At 60.3% G+C, this 27,133-nt stretch overlaps 4 protein-coding genes across 5 annotated transcripts in view; 3 read left to right on the top strand and 1 right to left on the bottom strand.

The window, feature by feature from the left end:
- Nucleotides 1–11,335, top strand: part of DIS3L2 (DIS3 like 3'-5' exoribonuclease 2) — a 195,037-nt gene extending 183,702 nt beyond the window's left edge. For both annotated transcript variants that reach the window (XM_014946064.1, XM_014946065.1), the window contains exons 17-22: nucleotides 547–633; nucleotides 6,338–6,485; nucleotides 6,757–6,887; nucleotides 7,126–7,230; nucleotides 7,904–8,005; nucleotides 10,778–11,335. In XM_014946064.1, coding sequence (XP_014801550.1) covers nucleotides 547–633; nucleotides 6,338–6,485; nucleotides 6,757–6,887; nucleotides 7,126–7,230; nucleotides 7,904–8,005; nucleotides 10,778–10,876 — 672 coding nt within the window. In that variant the 3' untranslated portion in view covers nucleotides 10,877–11,335. The remainder of the gene's footprint in view (nucleotides 1–546; nucleotides 634–6,337; nucleotides 6,486–6,756; nucleotides 6,888–7,125; nucleotides 7,231–7,903; nucleotides 8,006–10,777) is intronic.
- A 1,385-nt stretch (nucleotides 11,336–12,720) lies between these two features.
- On the top strand, nucleotides 12,721–15,989 carry LOC106890162 (intestinal-type alkaline phosphatase-like). Its single transcript, XM_014945781.1, has 11 exons — nucleotides 12,721–12,793; nucleotides 13,376–13,492; nucleotides 13,674–13,789; nucleotides 13,863–14,037; nucleotides 14,142–14,314; nucleotides 14,396–14,530; nucleotides 14,611–14,680; nucleotides 14,798–14,930; nucleotides 15,045–15,238; nucleotides 15,381–15,497; nucleotides 15,703–15,989. The coding sequence occupies exons 1-11, from the start codon at nucleotides 12,721–12,723 to the stop codon at nucleotides 15,987–15,989; spliced, it is 1,590 nt and encodes a 529-aa protein (XP_014801267.1).
- An 815-nt stretch (nucleotides 15,990–16,804) lies between these two features.
- LOC106890179 (intestinal-type alkaline phosphatase-like) lies at nucleotides 16,805–20,254 on the top strand. Its single transcript, XM_014945799.1, has 11 exons — nucleotides 16,805–16,874; nucleotides 17,422–17,538; nucleotides 17,654–17,769; nucleotides 18,019–18,193; nucleotides 18,357–18,529; nucleotides 18,619–18,756; nucleotides 18,846–18,918; nucleotides 19,004–19,138; nucleotides 19,259–19,450; nucleotides 19,577–19,687; nucleotides 19,774–20,254. The coding sequence occupies exons 1-11, from the start codon at nucleotides 16,805–16,807 to the stop codon at nucleotides 20,034–20,036; spliced, it is 1,563 nt and encodes a 520-aa protein (XP_014801285.1). The 3' UTR covers nucleotides 20,037–20,254.
- Nucleotides 20,255–20,310: 56 nt separating this feature from the next.
- The window catches only part of ECEL1 (endothelin converting enzyme-like 1), an 8,815-nt gene continuing 1,992 nt past the window's right edge, over nucleotides 20,311–27,133 (bottom strand). Inside the window, exons 2-17 of the mRNA XM_014945798.1 lie at nucleotides 26,482–26,550; nucleotides 26,217–26,327; nucleotides 25,573–25,665; nucleotides 25,197–25,321; nucleotides 24,553–24,775; nucleotides 24,301–24,399; nucleotides 24,130–24,204; nucleotides 23,512–23,615; nucleotides 23,234–23,292; nucleotides 23,024–23,075; nucleotides 22,764–22,831; nucleotides 22,519–22,643; nucleotides 22,246–22,311; nucleotides 21,920–22,015; nucleotides 21,292–21,368; nucleotides 20,311–21,072 (exon numbers count right to left, since the gene is read on the bottom strand). Of these exons, the coding sequence (XP_014801284.1) occupies nucleotides 20,973–21,072; nucleotides 21,292–21,368; nucleotides 21,920–22,015; nucleotides 22,246–22,311; nucleotides 22,519–22,643; nucleotides 22,764–22,831; nucleotides 23,024–23,075; nucleotides 23,234–23,292; nucleotides 23,512–23,615; nucleotides 24,130–24,204; nucleotides 24,301–24,399; nucleotides 24,553–24,775; nucleotides 25,197–25,321; nucleotides 25,573–25,665; nucleotides 26,217–26,327; nucleotides 26,482–26,550 (1,542 nt within the window). The 3' untranslated portion in view covers nucleotides 20,311–20,972. The remainder of the gene's footprint in view (nucleotides 21,073–21,291; nucleotides 21,369–21,919; nucleotides 22,016–22,245; nucleotides 22,312–22,518; nucleotides 22,644–22,763; nucleotides 22,832–23,023; nucleotides 23,076–23,233; nucleotides 23,293–23,511; nucleotides 23,616–24,129; nucleotides 24,205–24,300; nucleotides 24,400–24,552; nucleotides 24,776–25,196; nucleotides 25,322–25,572; nucleotides 25,666–26,216; nucleotides 26,328–26,481; nucleotides 26,551–27,133) is intronic.

Raw genomic sequence — 27,133 nt, 5'->3', positions numbered from 1 at the left:
CCTCTGTTAATCCCATCCCCGCTGCCCTCCCGCACACCCCTCCGTCAGCTGGGACTGCTTTCCCCTCTCGCTGGCCGCACTGAGGCTATGTCAGCAGACGTGGGGCTGCGCGTTCAGCTCCTCTCCTGCACTTTGAACCCTCCAGCCCTGCCTCGCCACTAGCCCCAGGCAGTGACCTCCCGTACCCACATCTCCCCAGAGTCCCATTAGTCCCTGCACTGAAGCTCCTGGTGGCTGGAGGAGAGTCTGGCACGGGTCAGGAAAGGGGCCGTGGGCGCTCTCGCACGCTGCACCACTGGGGATGGAGACGGCGATCCCCGTGCCCTGGCTGCTCCCAGCTGCTGACCCTGGGAGGTGGGTCATCACTCAGGACTCTGTGTGCAGTTCTGTTGGGGCTGCTGGGACCGCAGCAAAAACATTTTCACGTGCACTTTTTGGTTTACGAGGAGATTTGCAGGGAAAGGAGGAATTTGGCTCTGACAAGCTGCTGTCCCCCTACCTCCATAGCTTGCCAACGCTGAATACTCTCTCTCTTTTCTCCTCCAGAAAAGTTTAAATGAAACATTTGGTGCTGACAAATACTCTGAAGCCAGGAAAGAAGTGCTGACCAACATGTTCTCCAGGCCCATGCAGGTGAGAAAAGCCCTGTGTTGGTGGACGTGTCTGGCTGTAGCTGTCTGCTGTGGCTCCATCTTCAGCCCTTGCCCCTTCTGTGTTACCGCAGCTGGTTGTTACGTGGAGGGAGAGTGAATGGACACTAAACATGGTGCTGTGAGGCTGCCAGCAGCTTCCCCCAGTGCCTCCAGCCCCAGACAGGTGGAAGTGGGGGTATCCCATGGGCAACAGAGCTGCACTGGATGGCAGGGTCAGGCTGAGTCTTTCCTTGCCCCCCATAGTGTCCCTGTTATTACCGGTTCGGTTGTTTTACCCTTGAAGTTGCATGTGGGATGTTTGCAGACTCACAAGGACCCAGCCTGCTCTGTGAAGAGCTGGTGGTGGGCTTTGTGATTCATGTCTGTGCCATTTCTTCACATCATAGTATCCCAGCTGGTCCAAAGAAGAAATCGAGAGTGAGGATGATGTAGGGGTGTGGGACTGGCCTTATAACACGATATGGTGCCTGGACACATGCTCATAGAAGCAGGGAAGCTCTGGAAACCCTTTGGTCTCCCTCCAGATCAAGCGACCTTCTGCGAAGGTCTCTGCAGTGGAGGCTTGTGCTGCTCTCACTGATTGTCATGTTTGGTGTGTCTGCAACTCAGGATGCTTATTTGGATGCTATCACCATCAAGAAAAGTTTTTGTGAAGTATCTGCCTGTCTGTGTTTGCAGCTGGGCATAGCACAGCCTCTTCTGAGGGCAGTCCTGCCCCACAGGGAGAAGGGGCACGTTCCTGAAACAGTCTCTCTGTTGTGGCCTGCTTATCGCTGCAGGAATGAATCATCTTCCCAACATCGCTCATTTGACTGTCACTCTTCTAATTAGCTTATTTGCTCCATTTGCTCATTAGCAGTTGCCTGAAGTCCTGCTGTACTTTAGCGACTTAATGCTTGCTTGCAAGTGGGGTTGGAGACTGAAGCCGTTCAGTAAATCACCCCCTCGTGTATGTGTCCAGCTCAGGAGTGCTCTGTGAAGTGCAGGGAGTGTCCTCTGGAGCTGGCGGTGTTGTCCTGGATCCCATGTCCTGCTTTCACTTGTCCTGGTCCCTTCTGTCACATCTTCCCTTTTCTGGTGGGAGGTGCTGACAGGTGAAAACTGTGGTGACGTGTTCCCTGGAGTCCCTCTCTGGTCCTGCTGGCTGTGGTGCAAGCCCGGCTGTGGGCCAGGAGGGATGAGCAAGGAGAAGGCAACTTCTCCTTGGTTCTGCCCTGGCACCAAGGAGAAGATGAGTCTTTTGGGACCCACTTGCTGAAATTTTGCCTCTGTGGTCTCCCGAGGCTGTGGTCTGAGATGGGGTGGGTGTACTTTGAGATACCTCCCAGTGGCTCTTGTTAAGACTTAGGCCTGGAATACGTCAGATCTGTAAGTAAAAGAGGTATCAAGGTTTTGGGGATGAAGTCTTCTGCAGAGCAGGTACCAGACAGAGAGTTTGCGGAAGAAGAAAGAGGAACTTTTAAAATAGATATTTTGTGGATGTGGTTTTGGCAGTAACTAGTCATTTCATCATCAGAAGACCAAAGTGCCTGTGTGTTCAGGTGGGCTGTGCTGTCCACTCACGCCTGGCAAACCTGCTGTCTGGAACACTCTCATAACAGGCAAAAACCCAGTTTACAGCTGAGCCCTTCGTCCCTGCAGGGCAGCCTGTGCCTGGATGGTGAGTGGCATTCTCATCTGCTGGCATTCCCATCTGCCAGCATTCCCCAGCAGGATGGTATTGCCACGTGTGACGGTGTGCTCTCATTATTGGAAGTATTGCATGAGTTGAGAAGAAGCAGAAATCTATCTTGATCCTGGGGTGAGCTTATGCAGTTGGCCATTTGCTGAATTATTGTTTAGCTTGGAAATAGATTTTCAGAAGTGCCCAAAGCCCTCAGCCAGGTGAGCAGATGCTCTCCTCCTGTCCTTCGGGCTGCTTTCCAATCTGACCCAGGACGTGCTCGTGGTGGTGGATCCATGTCCAGTCCATAAGGAAGCACCACGGCACTGCAGGAGCGAGAGACATCAGTGTTGCTCTCTGTGGTTTCTGGTCCCTGGACACACTCCTACTGTGGGGTGGACTCACAGCTCCCCAAAATCCTGAACAGTTCGGATTCCCACCATTGTTCTGCTGCTGAATGCAGAGGATGGGTAGTTTAAAGCCCCGTCAGTGCCCCTCTGAAAGGACAGACAGATACTCAATGGAAGGAGCTTTCCCTGGGAGGAGCAATTTTTGCAGTCCGCCACCAGCATTAGAGCAGATGAGAGAATTGGGCCCATCCTGCCCGTGTCCCTGGACACCATGGTCTCTCAGGACAGATCTGAGCATTGGCAGCTGCAGAGCAGCCACACAGGGGCCTGGGCCCGTGCCCGTGTCAAGGCCGGGCCATTGTTCTGACAGATGGTGTGGTGAGACCGTCTGGGCCCAGGGCACGGTGGAGTCACCCGTATCCCTGCATGCACCGCAGCTCCCAGTGATAAAGCTGGTGTTTCAGGGACAAGGCTGCAGTTAAATCAGCCAAAACGAGCTGCCCACAGATTTAACCCATGGTCGCTCCCAGTCTGCATCTTCCATCTTTGCTGCACGCTGGTGGTCAAGACATCAGCTTCTTGGAGGAGGAGGGAGATGGGAAGCAAGTGGTAATGCATGTGTCTGGGGGAGCGCCTGGATTGCCATGCCAGGAGCCTCGTAACAGATGAAGGAGCAGCGACATATCATTTTTCAGGGGCTCAGTCACTCGGGGATTCAATCTGTCCGTGAGAGCAAAAGCCACCCCTGGTTGGCTGGGGCTGATTTATTTCCAAGCTCCTTGCGGTTCTCCAGGGATGGCGGCAAACCCTGGGGATTTGAGACCACTTGTGAGTCAAATCTGTTAATGAGAAAACATCTGCTCTATGCCAGGCTGGTGTCACTGGGTATTGCTGTCATGGTGGCGAGGATGGGTATCAGATACGTCGGTCTGGGATCCCTGCAGTGTGTAACCTTACTGCAGCCCAGAAGAGTATTTTTGCTGTGATAACCAAGCTGTTGCCAACCTCATGAGGGTCACGAGCTGCCAACAGGCTGTCAAAAATGGTGCTGGACCCAGCAGCAGCTGGGTTTGGCCAACACATCATCAGGAAGAAGTGCCCCTGGCAACAGCAAGCAGCACGGGACCTTCAGCATCTTTCTGAGTTAAAACAAGGCAGGGGCTTGCCCTGCGCTGCTGGGCATAGGGAAGGGATGAGCCCTTCCCAGCGGCTTTCTTGTAGCAGGGATTTTGACCTGTGCCATCAAATGGGTATGCTCTGCTGTCTACCTGCCTGGCATTGCCTGTGAGCCTGGCAGAGGGGCTGTAAACCCCCCTGTAATTGCATGCTGTCTGTCTGCACAGGGGCACTCACCTCCCGCAGCAGCCTCCAGCGCTCAGCCTGTCTCCCAGCCCGACCGCGCAGAGCCTTGTTCGGTGGGAGCCGAGCTAATTGAGTGTAGACCGTACTTCATGGAGTCCATCAGAAACAATTTAATTCTGGGTTGTGGAAATTGGCAGCCGCCACGGCTCCTATCCCAGCTCTTGGGTCTCATAATAAGGCCGGGACCGATGCTGCTTTTTTTAACCTGCTCTATTTACTTGCCCGGATCAGTGCGTTGCTGCTCAACAGGAGCTGGCTGTGTGGCTGGGCTGGAGAGCGGAGGATGCAGCTGCCCAAACCATGGATCCCAGGACGGCTCTGTGACATCAGCTTCTTGGAGGAGGAGGGAGATGGGAAGCAAGTGGTAATGCATGTGTCTGGGGGAGCGCCTGGATTGCCATGCCAGGAGCCTCGTAACAGATGAAGGAGCAGCGACATATCATTTTTCAGGGGCTCAGTCACTCGGGGATTCAATCTGTCCGTGAGAGCAAAAGCCACCCCTGGTTGGCTGGGGCTGATTTATTTCCAAGCTCCTTGCGGTTCTCCAGGGATGGCGGCAAACCCTGGGGATTTGAGACCACTTGTGAGTCAAATCTGTTAATGAGAAAACATCTGCTCTATGCCAGGCTGGTGTCACTGGGTATTGCTGTCATGGTGGCGAGGATGGGTATCAGATACGTCGGTCTGGGATCCCTGCAGTGTGTAACCTTACTGCAGCCCAGAAGAGTATTTTTGCTGTGATAACCAAGCTGTTGCCAACCTCATGAGGGTCACGAGCTGCCAACAGGCTGTCAAAAATGGTGCTGGACCCAGCAGCAGCTGGGTTTGGCCAACACATCCATCAGGAAGAAGTGCCCCTGGCAACAGCAAGCAGCACGGGACCTTCAGCATCTTTCTGAGTTAAAACAAGGCAGGGGCTTGCCCTGCGCTGCTGGGCATAGGGAAGGGATGAGCCCTTCCCAGCGGCTTTCTTGTAGCAGGGATTTTGACCTGTGCCATCAAATGGGTATGCTCTGCTGTCTACCTGCCTGGCATTGCCTGTGAGCCTGGCAGAGGGGCTGTAAACCCCCCTGTAATTGCATGCTGTCTGTCTGCACAGGGGCACTCACCTCCCGCAGCAGCCTCCAGCGCTCAGCCTGTCTCCCAGCCCGACCGCGCAGAGCCTTGTTCGGTGGGAGCCGAGCTAATTGAGTGTAGACCGTACTTCATGGAGTCCATCAGAAACAATTTAATTCTGGGTTGTGGAAATTGGCAGCCGCCACGGCTCCTATCCCAGCTCTTGGGTCTCATAATAAGGCCGGGACCGATGCTGCTTTTTTTAACCTGCTCTATTTACTTGCCCGGATCAGTGCGTTGCTGCTCAACAGGAGCTGGCTGTGTGGCTGGGCTGGAGAGCGGAGGATGCAGCTGCCCAAACCATGGATCCCAGGACGGCTCTGTAATCAGAGCTGGCTACTCCTGTTTTTTTTTAAATCACTTGCTCTTATTTTTAAACGGGTTCATTCAATCGCCACTGTGCCGTGACCCTGCCGCAACCCCCCTGACCCGCGCAGCCTCCCCTCCCCGGGCTCAGCCCCGTTGTTTTCCCAGCCCCGAGGGCTGCTGTTTCACAGATGTAAAAATAAAAGCTGTAACATGTGGGATAACAGGGGCGGTGCAGCCAGAAGAGGTCCCTGCTGAAGAGGCTGCTGGGCAGCACGGTGCCACGGTGGCCCCGGTGTTGGTTTAGCCAGGCAGCCCAGCCGCTCGGCTTCCCACTGCTGTCCTGGGATGGAGCAGCAGGGATCACGGCAGGGCTGTCTTCTCACTTCCTCACTGAACGGAGGAGCCACTCATCCCAACCCCCAGTGCTCTCCAGGCAGGTGCAAGGGGTGCGTGAAGCCTGCAGCCAGACCCAGAAGCTGGCAGGGGAGCTGCTCTGCAAGACCCCTTGTTGGGAAAGCATCCATGGTGGGTGCAGGGCAGTCTGGGCTCTCCCCTGAAAGGCAGGAGAATGGTGAATGAGCCCCAGGGCCTGAGCAGATGCAGGAAACTGCTTAAACCCATGTGTGATGCGAAAGTTGATGTAATTTTTGGGGCCAGGCAGGGTCACCTGCCAGCCAGCAGCTCTCTGCAATGGCTTTTCCCCCTTTGCTCTGTGCCGAGTTCCTGCAGCACCCATCTTGTCCCTGTTGAACCCAAGTTGAGCAGCAGGTGAAGAACCATCAGCTGCCGTAGCTCTGTCTGGCAGACACAAACCCCGCCAGCCCCATGCAGGGTCCTCCTACCATCCTTGCTCACCCTCTTCCCTCGCTCCTCCCCTCTTTCAGATGGCTCTCTATTTCTGCACCGGTGTCCTGGAGGACGAGACCCTCTTTCGCCACTACGCCCTGAACGTGCCCTTCTACACGCACTTCACCTCGCCCATCCGCCGCTACGCGGACGTCATGGTGCACCGTCTCCTCTCCGCCTCGCTCGGTGGGTACCACCAGGACGCTTACGGAGCAGCTCTGGGTGCTGCCAGGGGAGGGGGTGGCTGTGGCCAGCACAGGCAGGACTCCTGGGTTCCTGCCTTGCCAGCCACAGGGGCTGGGTGCTGGGAGTCTGCGTCCCACGGGGCAGCTCCCTGGCATGTGGGTGCCCTCAAATAACAGGGACATGGAGGTAAGCTGGGCATCTGGGTCCAGGGTGCCATGGCTCTGGAGTGGGAGGGAGCATGGGAATGTCATTGTCACTGTCGCCTTCCCAGGTGCCAGCTCCCCCATCAAGATGGAGAAGGAGGCCATCCAGAAACAGGCAGATCACTGCAACGACCGGAAGATGGCTTCCAAGAGGGTGCAGGAGCTCAGCGCTGACCTCTTCTTCAGCATCTTCGTCAGGGTAAGAGCCAAGACTACCTTCCCCCTGTGAATCTCTGGATTTCCCCATGAAAGCTCACCCTAGATGCCACCAGGCAGAGGGCTGTGTGGCCACCCAGCTGGCCTTGAGGAAGGCAAACAGCGAGGGGACACACTGAGCAACCACCACTGCCAGAGCTCCAGGGCCTGGAGACACGGGCAACCCTTGGGCATGGCTGGATGGGGGATGCCAGAGTAGTGACAGCTCTGTCTCTTGGCAGGAGTGTGGTCCTCTGGAGTCAGAGGCCATGGTGATGGGTGTCCTGAACGAGGCCTTTGATGTCCTGGTGCTGAAATTTGGAGTCCAGAAGCGCATCTACTGCAATGTAAGTGCCTCACCAGTGTGAGATGGTGCCAACGCTGCCTCACCAGAGAGGGCTGCAGCAGCCTGGCATCACTGGAGGCAGTGGCTGTCCCGGTGCCCTTCTGTGCATGGCCAGAGGGCAGGGAGCCTTCCTGGTGTTTCCCCTCCATCCCTCAGCCCTGGGCAGGCACGACAGGCTGGGGGGTTCTGGAGCAGCCCAGTCTCCAAGGACCAGCTTCTCCCTGCAACGTGCTGGGGGTGATCTGATCTAGTTAAAAGGCAGATTTGGGGGGACAGAGATCAACACGGCGCTGAAGCAAGGACAGGGAGAGAGGCTGGTTTTCATTTCATTTAATCAGACGGTATATCTGGGGCTGTGACAGCACCACCGTAGGCCAGCACCTGCAGTTAGTGACAGCATCTTCTCTTAATAACCTGGTTATATGGCTGGCAATGACATCTTTAAACAGGACATATAGCATGATATACGGGCTGTTTGTGTATCACAGCAGCCCCTGATTTACGTGCCAGGCTCAGGCTCACGGGCTGCTGCATCCCGCTTGTTAAAGAGCTGCAGAGGCAGCGTCTGGGCAAAAGCAGCATCGTCCCATCTGCAGGCGAAGTGGAGGGGGAGAGCTGAGTGGGGAGATGTTGTCAGGGCCACAGGCTGTTACTAACATTCTCCCTGCCTGCAGGCACTGCCCTTGCTGGGCTTCCACTTCCAGAAGGTGGGGAGGAAGCCAGAGCTGACACTCATGTGGGAGCCAGAGACGCTGGAGGAGGAATCTGTGCCCCAGGTAAGAGTTCCTGTGTGGGACAGGCTCAAACACCATAGGGCTGGCGTGGAGGCTGTGTGCAACAGGCGGATCCTGTGGTCTCTACAGGGACAGGTCTGGGAGACAGGACCGCCTCGCAGGCTATCAGGTCCTGCTGTCCCTCCGTGTCCCCTTCCCAGCGAGCCCAACCTCAGCCTCAATCTCCTCTGCCATCCAGCTCCACTCCATCTCTTCACTGCCCCCACATCTGACCCCTGCACGGCCTTCAGACTCTGCCCTGCCTGCTGTGTGCCCTGCCTTCCAATTCAGTTTCCTCCAGGAATTGAATTAACATGCTGTTTACTTCCTTCTTCCAGATCATCAATTAAGATGTTAAGTAAGATCAGGCCTAAGGCAGCTTGTCTAGACCCTTCCCCCCATCTTGGCATACCTTGCCTCCTCACTGGCAAGGCACTTCTTTCAGGTTTCCATCCCTTTGACAGGGTTGAGACCCAGTTAGGAGGAATTTTTTAAGTCAGACTTCCTCAGATGCAGTGTCAAATGGTTTAACAGCATCTAGAGATCTTTTTCTTGTGTCCCTGTCATCTATTAACTTGGTAACTCAATCAAAGGCAGCAATCGCATTTGTCTGGCTTGATTAAGTGCTGCCTCTTTGCCAACTTTTGTCTGGCGTTGCTATAAAATCACAGCTGTGTTGACTGCTCTGATCCCTGCCTGCTGCTGGGGCAGGGACAGCAGGGCTGAGTCCCAGCCTCTCCCCGCACCACCCCGGGTGTTCTGTGCTTGAACCCCATTTCCAACCAAGCCCAGCACAACCCATCTTAGTCCACCCGGGGCTGGATGAAAAAGACTCCCGATATGGGGCTGGCTGACCCCCCCCAGCTGGTATGGTGCGTGTCCTGGGGATTCCTTTCCCTCCCAGGGGAGGTGTAGCGGTCAGAGCTGCAGGGGTTTCTGCAGGCTTCCCTCCCTTTGAAGCTGAGCTTTCCTTTCTGGGCTTGGCTCAGAGAAGCCCCCTGGACACGGCCTGAAGTGGCCTCGGTTCCTCCTTTCCTACAGGAGCAGGTATCACTTACACCCTAGCAGGGACCTGCATGAAAAATGACGCCCCAGCGTGAGCAGGGCCCATTTTGGTTAAGCAAACACTGCGGTAGAGGAAACTCCTCCACGAACCCTCCACGCCTCCTAAGAAAACACCGGAGCCCTCCCCTGGGAGCAGGCTCTGAGCTGTCCTCCCAGATCCCCAGGTCGATAAATCTCCAGCCCTGGGATGAGCCGGAGCCCCGGGAGCTGTGCTGAGCCCCGGGAGATGTCACCCGGACACCCTGTGGCACCGAGCCCTGCCAGCTGCCCACCTGGCCCCGGCACTCGGCCTCTGCTTCCCGGTTTGGCTCAGCCCATCAGGCAGCAGGAACGTCGGGGAAGGCTGTTTGTGGGAAGCCGTGCAGGGGTCTGGGCTGGCTGCCCCTGCTGCAGGGGGGACCTGTTGCCCCCATCTCTCCCTGAGCTCCAGGAGATGGCCAGGACCTCAGTGGGCATTAATTACTCAGGCCTTGAGTATGAAGTGAATCTAAGACTTGAGGGATTTGATGTGAAATCGTGCTGTTCTCCAACGGTTCAGCAAAGGGAGGGGGCAGGATTGCAAAGGAGAGCCCTGATAAATCCCCATTTGACTCCCCCAGATGTGGGGGGCAGCCCTATGGCCACCGCCTCTGTGTTCCTGCCAGCTGGGATGGGCAGGGGCTGGTGCTAGACAGCCAGCAGCAGCTATCTGGGCAACCATCTGAAAAAGGATTTCCCTGCGGTTTGCTCCTCGCTGGCCACTTTGATGCGTTTAAGTCTCAAAGAGATTTTCCTGCTCTGAGTGATTAATCTGGAGCAGCCAGTGCGGGATGGGCTGGGAAGGGTGTGACAAGGTCATGCTGGTGGCTCTGTGCCCACTCCTCCCGCCGGCCAGCCCTGAGCAGATGGCCCCATTGAGCCCTGCCCCAGCGCAGGGCTGGGGGACAGGCTCTAGGAAGCAAAGTCCCCAACTGCCTGGCCCTTCCCAATGTCCCAGGCAGACCATTAACGTGCCTCGGGGATAGACCTGATCGATGCTCTACGCTTCTAATCCATGCAATTGCATGAAGAGATGGATTCAGAGGACCGGGGAGGCGGCAGCAGGAGGCAGCTCATTCCTGAACGGGCGGGATTGATTTTCTGGGGTCTTTATTCCCTTGCGTCTCTCTCATCCATTGTGCTCCCTTCCCAGGTCTCCTCTTGCTGCAGGGTTATGGAGGGAGGGGGTCGTTCCCTCCTTGCGGGATGCTGAGAAACTGCTCAGCATCATGTGGAAAACCCTTCTCGCCGCAGCCCACAGTTGGCGCTTGGCCAGGTTGCCTCATTAAGGGATGATGTGCGTTCTCCAGCTGGAGAGGGGAGACACGGGCGGGCTTTAGGGGAGGTTGGGACCCAAAGCACAATCACCCACGCTCCTTCCCGGACTGTGTGGGGAACGAGACTGGGTCCTGATCAGGCTGCAATAAGCGAAGATGGTTTGGGAGGTTCATTTAGATCAGTTTGGATTCCTCGGCTGGCTTCACAGCCCAGCCCTTGAAGGTGCTGCATCCAGCCCCAGGAGCACCCTGCATCCCAGCAGAATTATCTGAAGCTGTCCTGCCCCGTTCCCTGGCTCCCGATGGGTGCCGCAGCAGAGGCAGCAAAAGCCAGCTTGGCTCTAAGCAAATCCTGATGTGATGCCAAGCCACCTGAAAAAACCCTGCTCTCTCTGTCTTCTCTCCCTCCCTGAAGGTGATCACCATTTTCACACTGGTGGAGGTCGTGCTGACGTCGGACGGTGTCCCGCTCAAGTACAGCGCCCTGCTCAAGAGACCGGGCTCGGAGAAGTGAGCGCCCCGGGCTGTGCCTGCTCCCCGCTGCCAACTCTTCCTCACCTCCCAGTCCCCGCACCCGTGCCCGACAGGGACGGAGGGGACCCACAAGGAGTTTGGGATTTTGAGTTTTAAAAGTGATGCCATTTTGGTTTTGATTTGGATTTTAACTCCAGCTGGGAGCAGGGCTCAGGGCTTGAGCCTGCCCCAGGCAGAGCATTTGGACTCTCAGATATTTTTAGCCTGACGCTTTCTTTTCTTCTTTTTTTTTTTTTTTTTAAGGCAGCGGTGTGTGTCCCCAGCCACCTGTGGTGGCTGCGGTGAGGGCCGAGTGGGGACACGCGTTCCCGGGAGCAGAGAGGGGCTGGCCCCACCGTCTCGGGTGGGGTGTGGTGGGACGCAGTGGGACGTGGCCATGGGGCTGTGCAGGAGGGTTTCTGGCAGGGTTGTGTGTCATGTAATAAAAGCTGGGTCAGCAGCTGCGTGGGGGGCTCGCGCAGGTTTTATTTTGTCTCCTCCATGTTCCCTCGGCTGGGAATCCCAGCAATAACTCAACTCCCAGGCAGCCCCATGCCTTCCCCTGCCTGCTGCTTCCCAGGCATTGGGAAATCCAAGCCTCCCCTGGCCGGGGAGCCACCAGGTGCTGCTCCAGCCCCTCATGCCCTGGCCTCCAGCCTCACCCCCTCAGGGACCCTGCAGCATCATGTCCTTGCTTCTCCCTGCCGCTCAAGAGAGCGTCCAGCCCCTCACGGACTGACCACCCCTCTGCAGTCTCCAGGCACCTCTGCCTGCTCCCCGTCCCCACGTCCCCCACCTATGCCATGCAGGATGTCTCCTGGGGCAAGGGCTGCTCTGGCAGCCTCCACTTTGTCACCCCTGCAGGGATGGGCAGCCATGAGTGGTGGCTGGTGGAGGGACTGACGTCTGGCGAGGAGTGGATCCATCGTGCCAGGCAGGGAGGGGACCCTGCTTCATTCTGCCTCATCTGTGGTGACAGATGTGGCCCTGGCACGGACACATCTGCCTTTTGCAGGAGCCAGGAGCTTGCCAAACCTAGACTGCCCTGCTCCAGATGGGGGATTGGGTCCTGGGGCTGGGGACAACACGCTCCCTAGGAGCTGGCAAGCTGTGGAAGCCATCGGGGTCACCTGCAGTCCCCAAGGGTTGTGCTGGCAGCGTCCTTCCAGATGGCCTGGTGCAACCACATGTGGACATCACCTTTGGGCGTGGGAGATGGTGGGAGCAGCCTACTCCTCCCTGGGTCACCTGTTCCTTGCTGAGTGGTGGTGACATGGGGCTGTCCCCTGCCCACAGCAGGTACCTCGCTGTGTGGGTGCGCTGGCACGAGCTGCACCAGTGCCTGACATGCAGCATGTAGCTGTGTCCCCTGGGAGAGGGGACCTGAGGACACTGACACCAAAGGCAAGATGTCCTCCCCCTACCCCTCAGCCCAGCGTCCACCTCCTCGGCTCTGTCTCAGGGGAAACGAGGCAAATCCAGCCCAGCCCAGCTCAGCCTGTCTGCAAAAACAGCACTTTGCCCTGCGCCCTCCCTGTCACTCCCCGGGGTCCCACCGGCAGCCTCCCCCCTGCGAGCTGGGCCACGAGGTTCCCTGGTCCCCAGGGACGGGCTGGAGGTCCTCCCTCACTTGGTGGGGGGCAGGGATGGCCATGGCCCCAGGGGGGGCTGGGGGCCACTGGGAGGGCCCTGGGCAGGGCTGGGAGATAGTCCCTGAATGTTATCAGCCCATCGTCTCACCTGTGGCGGGGCTCAGCCCTCCGGCAGGACAGGGAAGGGCCATAAAGGGCTGTCCCCTCACCCTGGACGCGGGAGGAATTCAGGATGGGAGCTGGGGTGGGCAGCATGGGGCGGCCATTCTCCGCTGGAACCTGCCTTCTCCTCTGCCTCCTCGCCCAGCTCGCCGCTGCAGCCTCAGGTGAGAGGGGACGTGTGGGACAGGGTGGGTGGGAGCCTTTGGTGGGGAGCATTGGGGCTGGTGCTACTTCTCCAGGGGTCTCTGGGGACCCTGTCACCTCTCCATGGGATACCAGCAAAGGCAAACCCTCTGGCCATGTCAGGGTGGTTTGAGACGCCCCCAGTCTTTTAATGGATCTGTCTCAGCCCCCACCAAAGCAGGCCCTGTGCTTGTCCCACATCCCCATCCTCCCCAAACCTGCTGCCCCCTCACCCTCTGGCAGTGGCTTTTGGGTCAAGTGGCTTGAGAGCCACCGGTTGTCTGGACATGGCACACTCGCCACAGGGAGATGGTGCTCTGGAACCTCATCCCCTCTGCTGAGAGGGGGAAATGGCACCTAATCCCTGCCAAACTGTGCCTCAGTTTCCCCCTCTGCAGATGGGCCCTGGCCAATCCTGGGGTTGCCAAAGATCGGGCTGATTCCTGAAGGGCTCCTGGCCCCTCTGAGGCCCCCATGGAGGGGACTCAGAGCCTTGGGTGGAGATGCCCACGCTCAGGGTGCCCAGTGCTCCTGCACGCCCCCAGTTATGCTCTTGACTCCAGAGGCGGAGAAGACCCCGGGCTACTGGAACGAAGGGGCCAGGAGGAGCCTGGATTTGGCCCTGGCATTGCAGCCAACAGCACGGCGGGCCAAAAACATCATCCTCTTCATGGGTGACGGTGAGTGCCCCAAATCCCAGCCAGGCCCAGCTCCACAGCAGCCAGGGGACAGGGCTGGCGAGAAGATGGGGCTGGTGCAGCTCCCTTCCTCCCAGGCTGTCCCCCTTGGCAATGCCTGGGGAGGACAGGACTGTCGCTGGTCCCAACCCCTTGCAACCCCATGGTTCTGCCGTGCCTGCAGGCATGGGGCTGTCCACCATGTCAGCAGCTCGGATCTACAAGGGGCAACTGGCCGGCGGCTCGGGTGAGGAGAGCGTCTTGGCCATGGAGACCTTTCCCCACATGGCCCTGGCCAAGGTGAGTGGGGCAGCGCAGGGGGGCTGCCCTGTTGCCCCTGCCTGAAAGCCCACCGAGCCTCGCTTGCTTCCAGACCTACTCCATCGACCGGCAAGTGCCCGACAGCGCTGGCACGGGCACAGCCTACCTCTGTGGGGTGAAGACCAATGCCAAGACGCTGGGGCTGAGCGGGGCAGCCGTCTATGGCAAATGCCACACCACCTTTGGCAACGAGGTGGACTCCATCCTGCACCGGGCCAGGCTGGCAGGTACGGAGCAGTGGGCAACCCTGTTGGAGAGCCTGGCATGGCATGGCCATCCTGTGCCATGCAGAGCTAGATGGGCTCCTCATGAACCCTTGCCCATGCTGCAGGGAAGTCGGTGGGCATCGTGACAACCACGCGGGTGCAACACGCATCCCCTGCGGCCGCCTATGCCCACTCGGCCAGCCGGAGCTGGTACGCCGATGCCAACATGCCCAAGGAGGCATTGCGGGATGGCTGCAAGGACATCGCCTACCAGCTGGTGCACAACACGGACATCAACGTGAGCCAGGGAGCGGGTGCGGGAGGGAGGGAGGAAGGGGACACTGGGGACCTTGGGAGGGTCTGCTGAGCTCCCCGGCAGGTGATCCTGGGTGGCGGGCGGATGTACATGACCCCCAAGCGGACCCCGGACCCCGAATACCCAGAAGACCCAGCTCAGAATGGCACCAGGAAGGATGGCGTGGATTTGATTGCCAAATGGCTCAATGCCAAGCAGGTACCGTGCCGGGGCAGAGGGGGTGTGATGCCAGACTCGGGGCACACGTCCCTTGGCACTGGCTCCGTTCTTGCTGGCAGGGTGCCCGCTACGTCTGGGACAAGAAGGGCTTGGACGCGGTTGAGGATGACTCTGTGAGCCACCTGATGGGTAAGAGCATCACTGCCTGCACTACTGGCAACGCCTGCTCCTCCTCCCTGCTCCAGGGGTACTGCCAGGGGCACAAAGTGGCCCCAGTGTGGACTCCCCCCTGCCCCACTCCCCCAGGCCTCTTTGAGCCCAAGGACATGAAGTATGAGCTGAACCGCAACACCTCCACGGACCCTTCCATCGTGGAGATGACAGAAAAGGCCATTCGCATCCTTCGCAGGAACCCCAATGGCTTCTTCCTCTTTGTGGAAGATGAGTAGCCCCAGGCGGGCAGCGTGGCTGGGGCTGGGGGGGGATGTGGGTCCTGGGAGCAAGTGGGCATCCTGGGGGACCAGGGAGAGGGTGATGGCCATGTTCCCCGTGCAGGTGGCAGGATTGACCATGGCCACCACAGTGGCCGGGCCAAGCAGGCGCTGATGGAGACAGTCATGATGGACCGAGCAGTGGCACGGGCAGGCGAGCTCACCTCCCCCTCTGACACCTTGACCGTGGTGACAGCTGATCACTCTCACGTCTTCACCTTTGGGGGCAACACCCTGCGTGGCAACTCCATCTTTGGTGGGCCTCAGGGAGGGGCAGTGAGCATCCCTGTTCCCACCTCCCCCTTTTGCTCCCACCAGAGGCTGAGCTGGCCAAGGCAGGGAGCTGGGGAGAGGTACCCTGCTGGGACAGGGGGTGACAATGTCTTTCCCTGTGCCAGGGCTGGCCCCCAAGAAAGCCAAGGACAAGCGAGCCTACACCAGCATCCTCTACGGCAATGGTCCCGGCTACAGCATCCGTGATGGGGGACGCCCAGCTGTCAGTCTCCCTGCTGCAGGTAGGAGTCTGCTCAGGGTCGGGGCGGGGGTCAGGGTGGCTGGGGGCAGCATCCCACAGGCATGGCCACTGGGACTGCATGGGGTCCCTATGCCACCGAGTGGCTCAGGAGTCACTTGGGCATGAGTCACCCTGACGCCAGGGTGATGGGAGCTGCTCCTCGCCCCTGCTGCCCCAGCCCCATTTCTCCTCCCCCCCCCCTGCAGAGGACAAGGACTACAGGCAGCAGGCAGCCGTGCCCCTGGAGTCGGAGACCCACAGCGGGGAGGACGTGGTGGTGCTGGCCCAGGGTCCCATGGCCCACCTCTTCCACGGGGTGCAGGAGCAGCACTACATTGCCCATGCCATGGCTTACGCCACCTGCCTCCAGCCCTATGCCGCCGAGCCCGGCTGCGGGACAGCCCGCAGGGCCTCCCATGGCACCCAGAGCTTCCCACAGACCCTGCTCACCCTCCTGGCCCTCTGCATGGCTGCCCACATGTTGGGGGGCTGAGAGTCCTGGCCGAGCCTCACTTCACCCCAGGCTGCCCAGCGCACCACGAGCTGCCCCCAGCCACCACATGGAGGGTCTTGGCAGCTGGGTCTCCACTGTGGCCGGGATCAAGGGATGCAATAAAACCTGAGTTGTTTGTCTCCCATCTGCTGTGAGAGGGTTTGCAGCTGTGGCCACCTCCTAAGGAGCTGCCCCTGCCTCAGTTTCCCCAGGTGGCTGCAGCTCCTAGTTCTGCCCCCAGGACCAGCACTGGAGGCACTGGAGTGAAGGAGATGATGCAATGAGGGTGAGGCAACGTCCACCCTAGCTTTGCCAGGCTGGGGCATGATAATAGAAGGGTTGGTACCTTCCTGGCAAGGGCTGAGGAAGGAGTGGTGTTTTAGTCCAGAGCAGTGGACTTACTGCTCAAGAAAGCATTGGGCAAAGAACGGGACTGCTCGGTGCATGAGTGACCCCCAGGTGCTCCCAGTACCCTTGTTGCCCCAGGTCTGATGCTCAGCACTGCCTGTGGCACCCTGGGCCAGGGCATCCCCCATCCTGGCACCACAGCCGAGGTGGGAAACTACACTCACCAGGTACTGCCCATCGCCTCAACCCCTGCCTCTGCACCCCAAGTCCGGCCCCACAGCAATAAGGAGGTGCCTGCAGCCCAGCCCCGTGGCCTTTGTGCCGGTTGCCCGGCAGGACGCCAGGCTATTAGAAAGGTGCTGAACCCTTCCACGCACCCCACAGGGGTTGATCCTGGTCCAAAGTCCCTCCCCAGATCTGCTAGAGCTGCGGACGCTGCCAGTGGCGTTGGGCTACTGGATCTCGCCATGCACCTCCTGGCCCCGCTCACCCTCTGCCTGGGCCTCTGGGCAGGGCTCAGCGCTGCTGTCATCCCAGGTGGGGACAAGGCTGGGGACGGGTGCCCGGCTGGCTGCAATGGGTGCCCCAGGGAAGCGGGGGCACTCATCAGAGCACCAGCCTGGCTGGCTGCAGGGAGGGCTTGGGGAGGGGAAAAGGGTTTGCATAGCTCTGCAAGGGCTAATGGGGTTTATCTCATCTTCTGGGCACCTTGAGGCAGTTTTCCCCCCTGGGGTCAGGTTCCTGCTTGCTTCTGGGCTAGGGGGCTGGGGGACATGCCTGTAACCTCCTCCCTCCCCTCCATGGATGTGTCTCCATTCCACCTGCCAGGTGGTTCCTCCCATCATGTCCTTTTTTACTGCCCCCTCCTGCTCTGCCCCAGGACCCCCAGGCAGGGCAGTAGATGCAAGCCCTTGGGGCCTTTTCCCACCCCAAACAGCACCTTGATTCAGTGCGTGGCAGAAGGCCCCAGCATGGGGATACCCAGGGAGCAGGTACCCCTGGGATGGGGGCACCCCAGGGATGCGGGTACCCCAGGGATGTGGGTGCTGGTGAGGTGGGACTGACGGGTACTGCCCCATCCCAGCGGAGGAAGAGAAGCCATCCTTCTGGAATAAGCAGGCAGCCGCAGCCATCGAGGCTGCCTACAACATCCAGCCAAGGATAAAACAAGCCAAAAACCTCATCCTGTTCCTCGGCGATGGTGAGTTCCACTGGCACACCCGGCAGGCAGGCTGGTACCACTGCTGCCCTACGGAGCTGGGTGCAGGGAGGGCACCCGGTCCAGAGGGTGAGCAGGACCCTCTCTCTTCACCCAGGCTTCGGGGTCCCCACCATCACGGCCACTCGCATCCTGAAGGGTCAGCAGCAGGGGAAGCTGGGCCCTGAGACCCCCCTTGCCCTGGATGCTTTCCCGTATGTGGCTCTCTCCAAGGTAAATTCCCACTATGCTGGGCACGGGGCCAGGCTGCTGCTGGGCATGGGGCCAGGGTAATACCCATGGGGCTGCCGGCACAGAAGCACCCTGGGGTTGCCTGTGTGGGTTGCACAGGGTCCCTGCCTGTCCCATACTTGCTCTCAGGCATGAGTGACCCTGGCAAGGGGTGCCTGGGGTTGGGGGGTAACCCTCTGGGTGCCTCTGCCAACCGCCCCCTGCCCTGAGGCTGGCACTTGTCCTCGGCAGACGTACAATGTGGACCGTCAGGTCCCCGACAGCGCAGGGACGGCCACCGCCTACCTCTGCGGCGTGAAGGGCAACTACAAGACCATAGGGCTGAGCGCGGCCGCCCGCTTCGGGCAGTGCAACACCACGGCGGGCAACGAGGTGATCTCAGTGATGGAGCGAGCCCGCAAAGCTGGTAATGGGGGGCACGGGGCAGCGGGGCTGGGGGCGGACCCTGCAGGGACATGGGGCATCAAGCTTGGGGCTGGTCCCCCCGCCACAAGCGTCCCAGGGCTCAGTGGTGGAGGACCCTGTGCCCCCACCGATTGTGGGGACCCTGACCAGTTGGGGGGCGACAGGGAAGGCAGTGGGCATCGTGACGACAACACGGGTGCAGCATGCATCACCCTCGGGGACCTACGCCCATGTGGTGGACCGTGACTGGTACGGGGATGCCAACATGCCCACGAATGCCCGCAAGGAAGGCTGCAAGGACATCGCCTGGCAGCTGGTCCACAACGTTGACATCAATGTGAGCACCCGTGCATGGGAGTGGAAGCAAGGGCAGATCCTCCCCCCAGGCACCCCCTGTTAATGCTGTGCCCGTCTCATCCCCTCCAGGTGATCCTGGGGGGTGGTCGGAAATACATGACCCCTGAGGGGACAGTAGACCCCGAGTATCCCACCTACCCAGATCAGAACGGGACACGCAAGGATGGCACTAACCTCATAGACAAGTGGCTGACAGCTCGAAAGGAGGTAGGTGACACGAGACAGGACGGTCCTCTGCTCACCACCCCCACGCAAGGGGCCAGGCACCCATGACCCCCTGTGGGATTTACCTGCAGGGTGCCCGCTATGTCTGGAACAGGACGGAGATGCTGGCTGCCGCCGCTGACCCCAATGTGAAATATTTGATGGGTAACAAACGTCCCACACACCGAGACCTGGGAGGCACCAGTACGTGTGCAGGCACTGAGGCTGCCCCAAATGTGTCCCCTCCCAGGTCTCTTTGAACCCGGTGACATGAAATACAATCTGACGCGTGACCCCGCCATGGACCCATCGCTTGCCGAGATGACAGAGGCGGCCATCACCATCCTGAGCAGGAACCCCAACGGCTTCTACCTCTTTGTTGAAGGTAAGTCGGGGCCAGTGCCCTTGGGGCGGGTGAGAAGGGGGGGTCCCACATCCTGGGGTGGGGCTACGAGTTGGGGGTGCTGCTGTCAGTCCCCATCCCACCATGGGTGCTTGCCTGCAGGTGGCAGAATCGACCACGGCCACCACGATGGTAAAGCCCATAAGGCGCTGACGGAGGCGGTGGAATTCGACTGGGCCATTGATCGGGCGGGCAAACTGACAGACGAGGGGGACACCCTCACCGTCATCACTGCCGATCACTCACATGTCTTCTCCTTCGGCGGCTACACCCTGCGTGGCTCCTCCATCTTCGGTAGGGCTCTGCATGGGGCACAGCCCCATGCTGGGCACTGCCAGCTCCAGGGGACCCTGGCTGTGGCCAGAGGGGTGATAAAGGGGGTTCTTGGCTGATTCCCCCCCTCCATCACCTCCTTCCCAGGTGTGGCCCCCAGCATGGCCTCTGACGGTAAGAATTATACATCCATCCTCTACGGGAACGGGCCAGGTTACCCGAATGCTACACGGCCTGATGTGAATGATACCGAAGCTGGTGAGGGCACAGGGACCATGGCTGGGTAGTGGGATGGGGCTGGGGTCCACCACTGGCACCCTCACCCCCTTCTTCCCCCTCCCCAGGGCACTATGATTACAACCAGCAGGCGGCTGTGCCTCTTGACTCGGAGACCCACGGCGGTGAGGATGTGGCCATCCTGGCCAAGGGCCCCATGGCTCACCTCTTCCATGGGGTGCAGGAGGAGACCTACGTGGCCCATGTCATGGCCTACGCTGCCTGCATCGAGCCCTACGCTTCCTGCCGCCAGCGGGACTCTGCCCCCAGCACCCGCGCCACCCCCCTGGCCCTGCTCCTTCCCATCCTCCTCCTGCCCCTCTTCTACTGACCCCACAGCCCCAGGGGACCCCACAGGTACTGCTGGACCTGCATCCCTCCCTCCCCATGGCTGCAGCACCTGAAGGTGGCCAGCAGCTCTTTGGAGCATCCCTAGTCCAGATGTGGCAGCTGTGGGGCACCGAATTCTGGACATGGGGGTGCCCTATGCCACCTGCGTGGGGTGCTCAGTAGTTAATAAATGTGGGGTGTGATGGCTCCCGTACCGTACAGGCAGAGTTGGGGGTGCTGCCCGGCCCCTGGCCACAGCCCCTTGCACCCACCCGGCATATCCAGCGCTTTATTGACCAGAAACAGCAGCAAAAAATACAGCGGGCATTCGTGTCCCCACGCTCCCAGGGCAGGCTGGCATTGCCCACCCCAAGCCCTGCCGGCTGTGCCCACCCGCTGGCAGGGGTGACGCGGGGACAGGATGGGGCTGGCACAAGGGCTGCCGGGGAGGGCACAGGGTTGGTGGGCTTTTGGCGTGGGGTAGCCCCACAGCATCTCTGGTTCACTCTCCCTGTCCCGACCGGCGCTGGGCTGGATGTGGTAGGGCTGGGTGAAGGATTTGGGGTGGGTGGACAGAAGAGGGGGGTACACAGTTGCCTGGGGGGTGCCCCTACATCACCTCATTCCTCCATAGGGACTCAGACCCCCCCAGTTCACAGGGCAGAGGGGAGGAAGGGAGTGGGCAGGAGGCAGCTGCCTCTGTGCAGCAGCTCGTGCCCATCCCAAGTGTCTCCCCACTGCCTCCACCCCCTGGCAGGCGCCTGTCTTTGGGGGAGAGACCCCCTGCATCATCCAGGGGTGCCCCCTTAGCCTGGTGAGTAGGAGGGGGAGACAGGAGAAGGTGGGGAGTGGGCACAGGGTGGCACGTGGGCACAGGGTGGCACATGGGCAGGGATGGAGATTGGGGGGGTGCCAGCTTGCCAGGGTGGGATCGGCCTCACCACACTGAGCACTTGTGCACCGGGTTCATGGGCGAGTTCTTGGGGCAGTGGAAAACCCGTCCAAACTCCTCAAACTGCGAGACACTGCCCAGGACCCTGCCAGGAGAGGGGAGCAACTCAGAGCCGGGCACACCCCCACCATGTGCCCTACTCGGGACACCCACTCACCCCACCAGCACCCCATCCCCTGCCCCAGGGATGCCCACCCAGGGCCTTCTAGTGCCATCCTGGTGCCCACCCCACTTTGTATGGCACTGCCAGACGTGGGGAAGGCTGGCACCTGCAGTGCCCACCTGTTTTTGGAACAGCCGGTACCTGTAGTGCTCCGGGGCGTGCTTGTCTGTCAGCACCTGCAGGTAGATGGACTGGGATCGCCGCTTGATGCACCAGTTCTGTGGGGGAGAAAGGTTCTCATGGGTGAGTCGGATGGGACATCCCAGGTCCTGGCACCCACTGGGGTCCCTGGGGGTCCTGGCACCCACCAAGGCACAACAGCCCCTCTTGCTGCCGGACTAGGTGATGCCCTGGTTGTGCTTGTTATTGCAGGGTCTCCTGGGAAACTCCATATGGGGTATAGATGGGTTGGGAGGTGAGCACAGGGGCATGTTTGTTATTGTAGGGTCTCCTAGGGGAGTGGGCTGCCTGACTCTAGTGTCTCCTGGGAGTTCAGGGTCATGTGCATTTGCTACTGTGGGGTGTCTGGAGGTGATGGAGAGTTTGTTATTGTAGGGTCCCCAGGAGCAGCGGGGGGTGTGCAGGATGCTCCTTGCAGGGCTCAGTGCTATGCCCTGAGCCCAGGGCCTGCTGATGGAGCCCAGCCCGGCTCCTGGCCATGGGCACTGGGTCTGGCACAGCTCTTGCTTTGTCCCTCAAGGCCACTAGTCCCACACCGGGTGACCACGCCACCCCGGTATGTGCCATGTGTGGGAGGGCAGGGGCTCACCTGGGCGAAGGCGATGAAGAAGAGCTGGTCGTGGGTGTATTTCAGGTGATGCAAGGGGTGCTCAGGGCCGTGCTCCCGCACCCACTTCTGGTAGGCCTGGAGAACAAGAGGTGCCCTCAGCACAGCTTCGGTGCCCCCCAAAACCTGTCCTGAGCCTCGCCCCTGGAGCTCCCCAACAACCAGCAAGCTGGATCAGGCCCACTCCCTTGAAGCAAGGTGGGGTTGGGGGTGTCCTGTGCCCCCCAGTGGGGATGGCATCAGCAGCTGTCTTGTGGCCCTGCCAAGGCTGTGAGACCCCAGGGGGGGACAATGATGATGACACTTACGTAGTAGGCGAGTTTGAGCCCCCCCATGTCAGCGATGTTCTCCCCCAGTGTGTGTTTGCCATTCACCTGCCGAAAAAGACATGGAGTGAGCGGAGACACCCCCCCAGCCAGGCATCCCCCCTTGCCCACCCCGGCACCGAGGTGTGATGAGTTGCTGGGTCTCAGGGCTGGGCAGGGCAGGACCATGCCCTCCTGTGGGCATGGAGCGGTGGGGCCTCCACCCATAGCGTAGTGTGTGCCCAGGCATTGCCCGGTGGGTGAGGGGGGTCTCACCCGCTGGTTGTAGACAGTGAAGTTGTCGTATAGGTTGACGATACACTGCGCCTTCTTCAGGAACTTGCTGTATGACCGCTCCGTCCACCAGTGCACCAGGTTCCCGTGACGGTCATACTGTCCCCCTGCCAAGGCAACCGCCGCCACCAGTAGTCCTGAGGGACCCGGGCATCCTGCCCCCTCGAGCCTGGGGCTGCCCCTCGCCCACCAACCCCCTGTTCTGGTACGGGACAGGGGTCACTCACCCCAGTCATCGTAGCCATGGGTCAGCTCGTGTCCGATGATGGTGCCGATCCCACCATAGTTCAGAGACCTGTTGGGGGGCAGGGGGGAGCAGAGATGAGAGAGTGGAGGGCACAGTGCTGGCAGGGATGGGAGTGACACCAGGAGCTGGCACCCCCACCCATGCCACATACCCTGCCCTGGTGCCCCCCACCCATACCACTGTCCCCAGCCCCATACCCTACCCTGACACCCCCCCCCCCTGCCCCAGCCCCACACTCACTGTGGGAACTCCGGGTCGTAGAGGGTGGGCTGCAGGATGCCAGCAGGGAACACTGGGGACACAGGAGAGCATTGCAGTTGGTGGGGCCACCCTGTCCCATGCCCGTCTGGAGCATCACCAGAGGACCCTTCCCTGTGCCCCCCACCTCGGGCCCTCCCCACACCCCCTGCCCTGGGGGGTTGAGCCCGGGAGCACCAAACAATGTCTCACCCATCTGGTTCTTGTTGGGCAGGTAGTAGGCATTCAGTGCCTGGGGGGGCAGCAGCCACCTGCAAGGAGAGACAGTGGTGCCAGGCTGCAGGGGCACCGGGGGGGCACAGAAATGCCACCCCCTTGCACAGCTTGGAGGTCAGAGGGGCATTCCTGGCTTGCCCTGTGGCCTCCTGCCTACACCCAGTGGGATGCAACCAGGCATGGGGAGAGGGGGCATCGGTGGGGCCATGCTGTGCCCCCTGCCAGTGCCCCTCCCAGGGCAAAGGGATACCCACGCAGACTTGTCCACCTCCTGCCGGATCTTCTTCACCGAGAGCCTGATGCCAAAGGCGATGCTGTTGAGGATGTTCTTGAAGTAAGTCTTCTCGTCCACCTCAAACTGGGAGGGGGCACGGCCACGTCAGGGGGATGCCAGCCCCACGTGCCAGCCCCAAGAGTGTGGGGAGCAGGGCTGGGGTGTCCTCCCACCCCCGTGAGCCCTGGGAACTGAGGGTGTGGGGTTGTGGCCGTGGGCTAGATGTGGCACAACTGCATCCTCGTGTCCTGTTCTGTGTCACCATGGGGGTGGCTGCCTATCTGTCACCTCTGTGGCACCCCTGGGCCATGCAGGGTTATGGGCACCCCCAACCCTTTCTGAGGATGGGGTTGAGCTCTGAGGGGGGTGCAATGTGGGGAAAGGGACATCATCCGGTACCCCAGGGACATCATGGCACTGCCCATGTGGCTGTGACTGTAGCTGTGTGAGTGATGGGCACAATGAGGTAACAGGAGGTGGCTTGTTTTGTGCTGGCATCTCCCTATCCTGGTCTCTGCAGACCCCGAGGCAGATGTGGGGACCATCCCCCCCACTCCGTGCGTCCATGCCCCTGGCATGGCCCTGGCCCAGCCCTTGCCTCATACTCCTTGTCGATGGCTTCTGGCTTCAGCAGGAAATCAGGGTACCCGATCATCACCATCATGTACCGGAGCTGCAGGCAAAGCAAGCAGCGTGGTCAGGCCCCCATCCCCTGTGCCCCCGGGCTGTGGTGGAGGGAAGGGCAGGGATCCACAGTGTTGGCCTCTACCTTGGCCCTGGCTGCTCTCCGTGTCTCCTCATCCATCCAGTCCAGCTCATCCAGGCGCTGGTCCAGGATGTACTTGATGTCCTCCACCAACTGCTGTACCTACAGTGGGTCACCATGGGCACTGGCATGGCATGCTCACCACCCATCACACTGCCAGCCAGTCCTCAGGAGGATGCCAGATGGTGGCAGGCACCTTGGCAAGGGGACGGGAGGGACACAGTGGCTTCATGCCTGCAGGCAGGCATCACCTACCTTGGCTTTGCTGGCGGAGGAGAAGTGCTCCTCAACGAAGAGGGCGCCCAGGGCCATGCCAAAGTGCTTGTTGGCCTGGCTCAGGCAGATCTTGCCTGGCTCAAGCTGCTTCTCGTTGCCCTCCATCTCCTTGGAGAGCTCGTGGATGGCGTCACGGAAGGGAGTCGAGAGGTGCTCACTCAGCACCACCACGATGCGCCACAGCATGTAGTTGTGAAGGATCCTGGTCATGGGGGGCAGGATCAGCCCCACACACACACAGTGGACATGTCCCCAGGCACACAGGGAGGGTAGGGAGCGTGCACCAGGATGGGGACACCCCCTGCTTGGGGTCATGGCAGGTCATGGGGGTGACTGTGTCCTATGGGGGGCTGGGGATGGTCTGGCACCATGTCTCTCACTCCTGTGATGTGTCTGATGACCTCTAGCAAGGGGGGCTCTCAGCGGTTGGCCGGGCACAGCAGGGTGCTGTGGGGCCCATGACAGTGCCCTCTCCCAGGGGCTTTTCCAGGAGTGCCCCTGCCAAGCCTGGCCACCCCAGCATGAGGGGTACCAGCCACTGCCACCCTGTGCTCACCCCATTGCCAACCCTCTGCCAGGCTGAGGAAGGTGCTGGGGGCACAGGGGGTGACAGCCCCCCTCACCTGCTGGGTGTCACACGGATGAGGTCGGACACCTTGTGCATGTAGTCAGTGGCCAGCAGCACCACCTCCTCCTCCTCCGAGAAGTCGTCATGGAAGATGCGGTCCAGCAAGCGCTTCCACTTGAGCTGCCAGGACAGGTACCGTCAGGGGGATAAGGGGAACCCACCCTCCATGCCACCCTGGAGGAGACCCCCTTTCAGGCTTTCCAGCCTCTCACCACCCCTTCCCACTCAGAAAAGTGCAGGGTAGATTCATCACCCTCAAGTGGACTTCTCTGGTGGGCAGTGAGGGCATGGAACAGAGAGACAGGGACAAGTATGGGGCATGGGGCAGATGGGGGATGTGAGGTGGCAGGATGGGCACCCGGGGTACTCACTGTGGGGGTGATGCGCTGCAGCTCGCCCAGGGTCACTTTGTGGTACATGCTGCCCACGTCCCTCCGCACGTCGTCGTACTCAGACACTGTGATCTGCAGTGGATGGGCTGTCACCACCCCTCTGCTCACATTGGCAGGGGCACAGTTCTGGGGCAAGAGGGGCTGCTGACCCACATCCCTTCTGGATCCCTGCCCTGAGAACCCTCTGTTGACAGTGTGGCCCTGAGGGCTGGTCATGGGGGTCCTCAAGGAGTTGGGTTACCCAAAGGCTGGTCACGGGGGTCCTCCAGGGCCCACACTGGGGTCCCTAAGAGCTGGGCATGGAGTCCTTAGGGGCCTGGAGTGGGTTCACAAGGAGTGGACATGGGGATCCCCAAGGGCTGGAGTGGTTGTCCCAAGGGCTGGGACTGAGGGTTCTCAAGATGTTGGGGCTGGGGTCCCTGCGGATCTGCTATAGGGTCCTCAAGGGGCTGGGATCCCCAAAGGACAGGCATGAAGGTCCCCAAGGGCTGGGAGTGGAGGTTCCTGAGGGGGTTGGGATGGGGTCCCATAGGACCAGGCATGGAGAACCCCAAAGATCTGCAACCAGGGTGCCCAAGGCTGGGTAGGGGCACCCCAAAGCCCAGAGTGGGCATCCCCCTCACATTGGCAAGGTGCCGCTCCAGCTGTAGGATCTCCTGGGCCTTTTGCTCCACGTGCTCAGCCCCCAGGAGGGTGAGCAGCCGCTCCATGAACACCCGGTACGCAGCCAGGATCTGTGCCAAGGGAAAGGATGCTGAGTGCCACCCCACACTGCCCTGCAGGCACTGGCACTGCTAGCAGTGGGGGTGCCCTCTGTCTGCTGCCCCATGCTGGGTGCTGGTCCCCTCCTGGTGTCCCCATGGCATCACTCTGGCTCCCTGCCCTCACCTTCTCGCTCTCCTCATCCTGTCCCAGGTAGAGGGTCCGTTCAGGCAGAGTCAGCCCATCCTGGTCAATCTGGGGGGGAGAGACAGGGGCAGTGGGTGAGCAGGGGGGGGGGGCTGTGCTGGACAAGGCACCCCTCACCTTCCCCCATATTGCAGAGTGACCCTGGTGCCCCAGGAGCTGTGGGGTGGCAGCATGGTAGGTCGGTCCTGTGCCTCAGTTTCCCTCCTGCTGGAGGGTGCTGGAGCTGCAGCAGGCAACGGGCTGGGAGCCCTGGGCAGAGGGCAGGCCCCCACTCCATAGCCTGACATGCCTGGCACACAGACTGCCCCATAGCCTGCCCTATGCTGGCACCACGCTCTGCCCCATTCCCACCCCATGGTGGCCCCACACCTGCCCCACAGCTGGCCCTGCTCCTGTGGTGCAGCCTGACTCATGGGGAGCCGCGGGGATGAGCCGAGCTGCGTGGCAACCATCATCCTTCACACCCCCACACTCCTCACTACCCTGTAGCCACAGGCACGTCCTCTAACATATACACACACCTGAACATGTATGTGCATATATGTGTGCACACGCTTGCGCACACGTATACACACACACATCTGTAGCTCACCCCTCACGACACACATCTATGCACGCTCACCCTTACACC

This window comes from Calidris pugnax, unplaced genomic scaffold, assembly GCF_001431845.1.
Source record: "Calidris pugnax isolate Ruff unplaced genomic scaffold, ASM143184v1 scaffold111, whole genome shotgun sequence".
NCBI classification, from domain to species: Eukaryota; Metazoa; Chordata; class Aves; order Charadriiformes; family Scolopacidae; genus Calidris; species Calidris pugnax.
This window is presented reverse-complemented; position numbering and strand designations above follow the sequence as displayed.

Bases quoted from the DNA above. Each gene is read 5' to 3' on its own strand.
- LOC106890162 (XM_014945781.1), top strand. From the start codon at position 12,721: ATGGGGCGGCCATTCTCCGCTGGAACCTGCCTTCTCCTCTGCCTCCTC. The intron at 12,794-13,375 runs GTGAGAGGGGAC...TCTTGACTCCAG, and splicing joins GCTCGCCGCTGCAGCCTCAG to AGGCGGAGAAGACCCCGGGC. The intron at 14,681-14,797 runs GTAAGAGCATCA...CCACTCCCCCAG, and splicing joins CTCTGTGAGCCACCTGATGG to GCCTCTTTGAGCCCAAGGAC.
- LOC106890179 (XM_014945799.1), top strand. From the start codon at position 16,805: ATGCACCTCCTGGCCCCGCTCACCCTCTGCCTGGGCCTCTGGGCAGGG. The intron at 16,875-17,421 runs GTGGGGACAAGG...GCCCCATCCCAG, and splicing joins CAGCGCTGCTGTCATCCCAG to CGGAGGAAGAGAAGCCATCC. The intron at 17,539-17,653 runs GTGAGTTCCACT...CTCTTCACCCAG, and splicing joins CATCCTGTTCCTCGGCGATG to GCTTCGGGGTCCCCACCATC.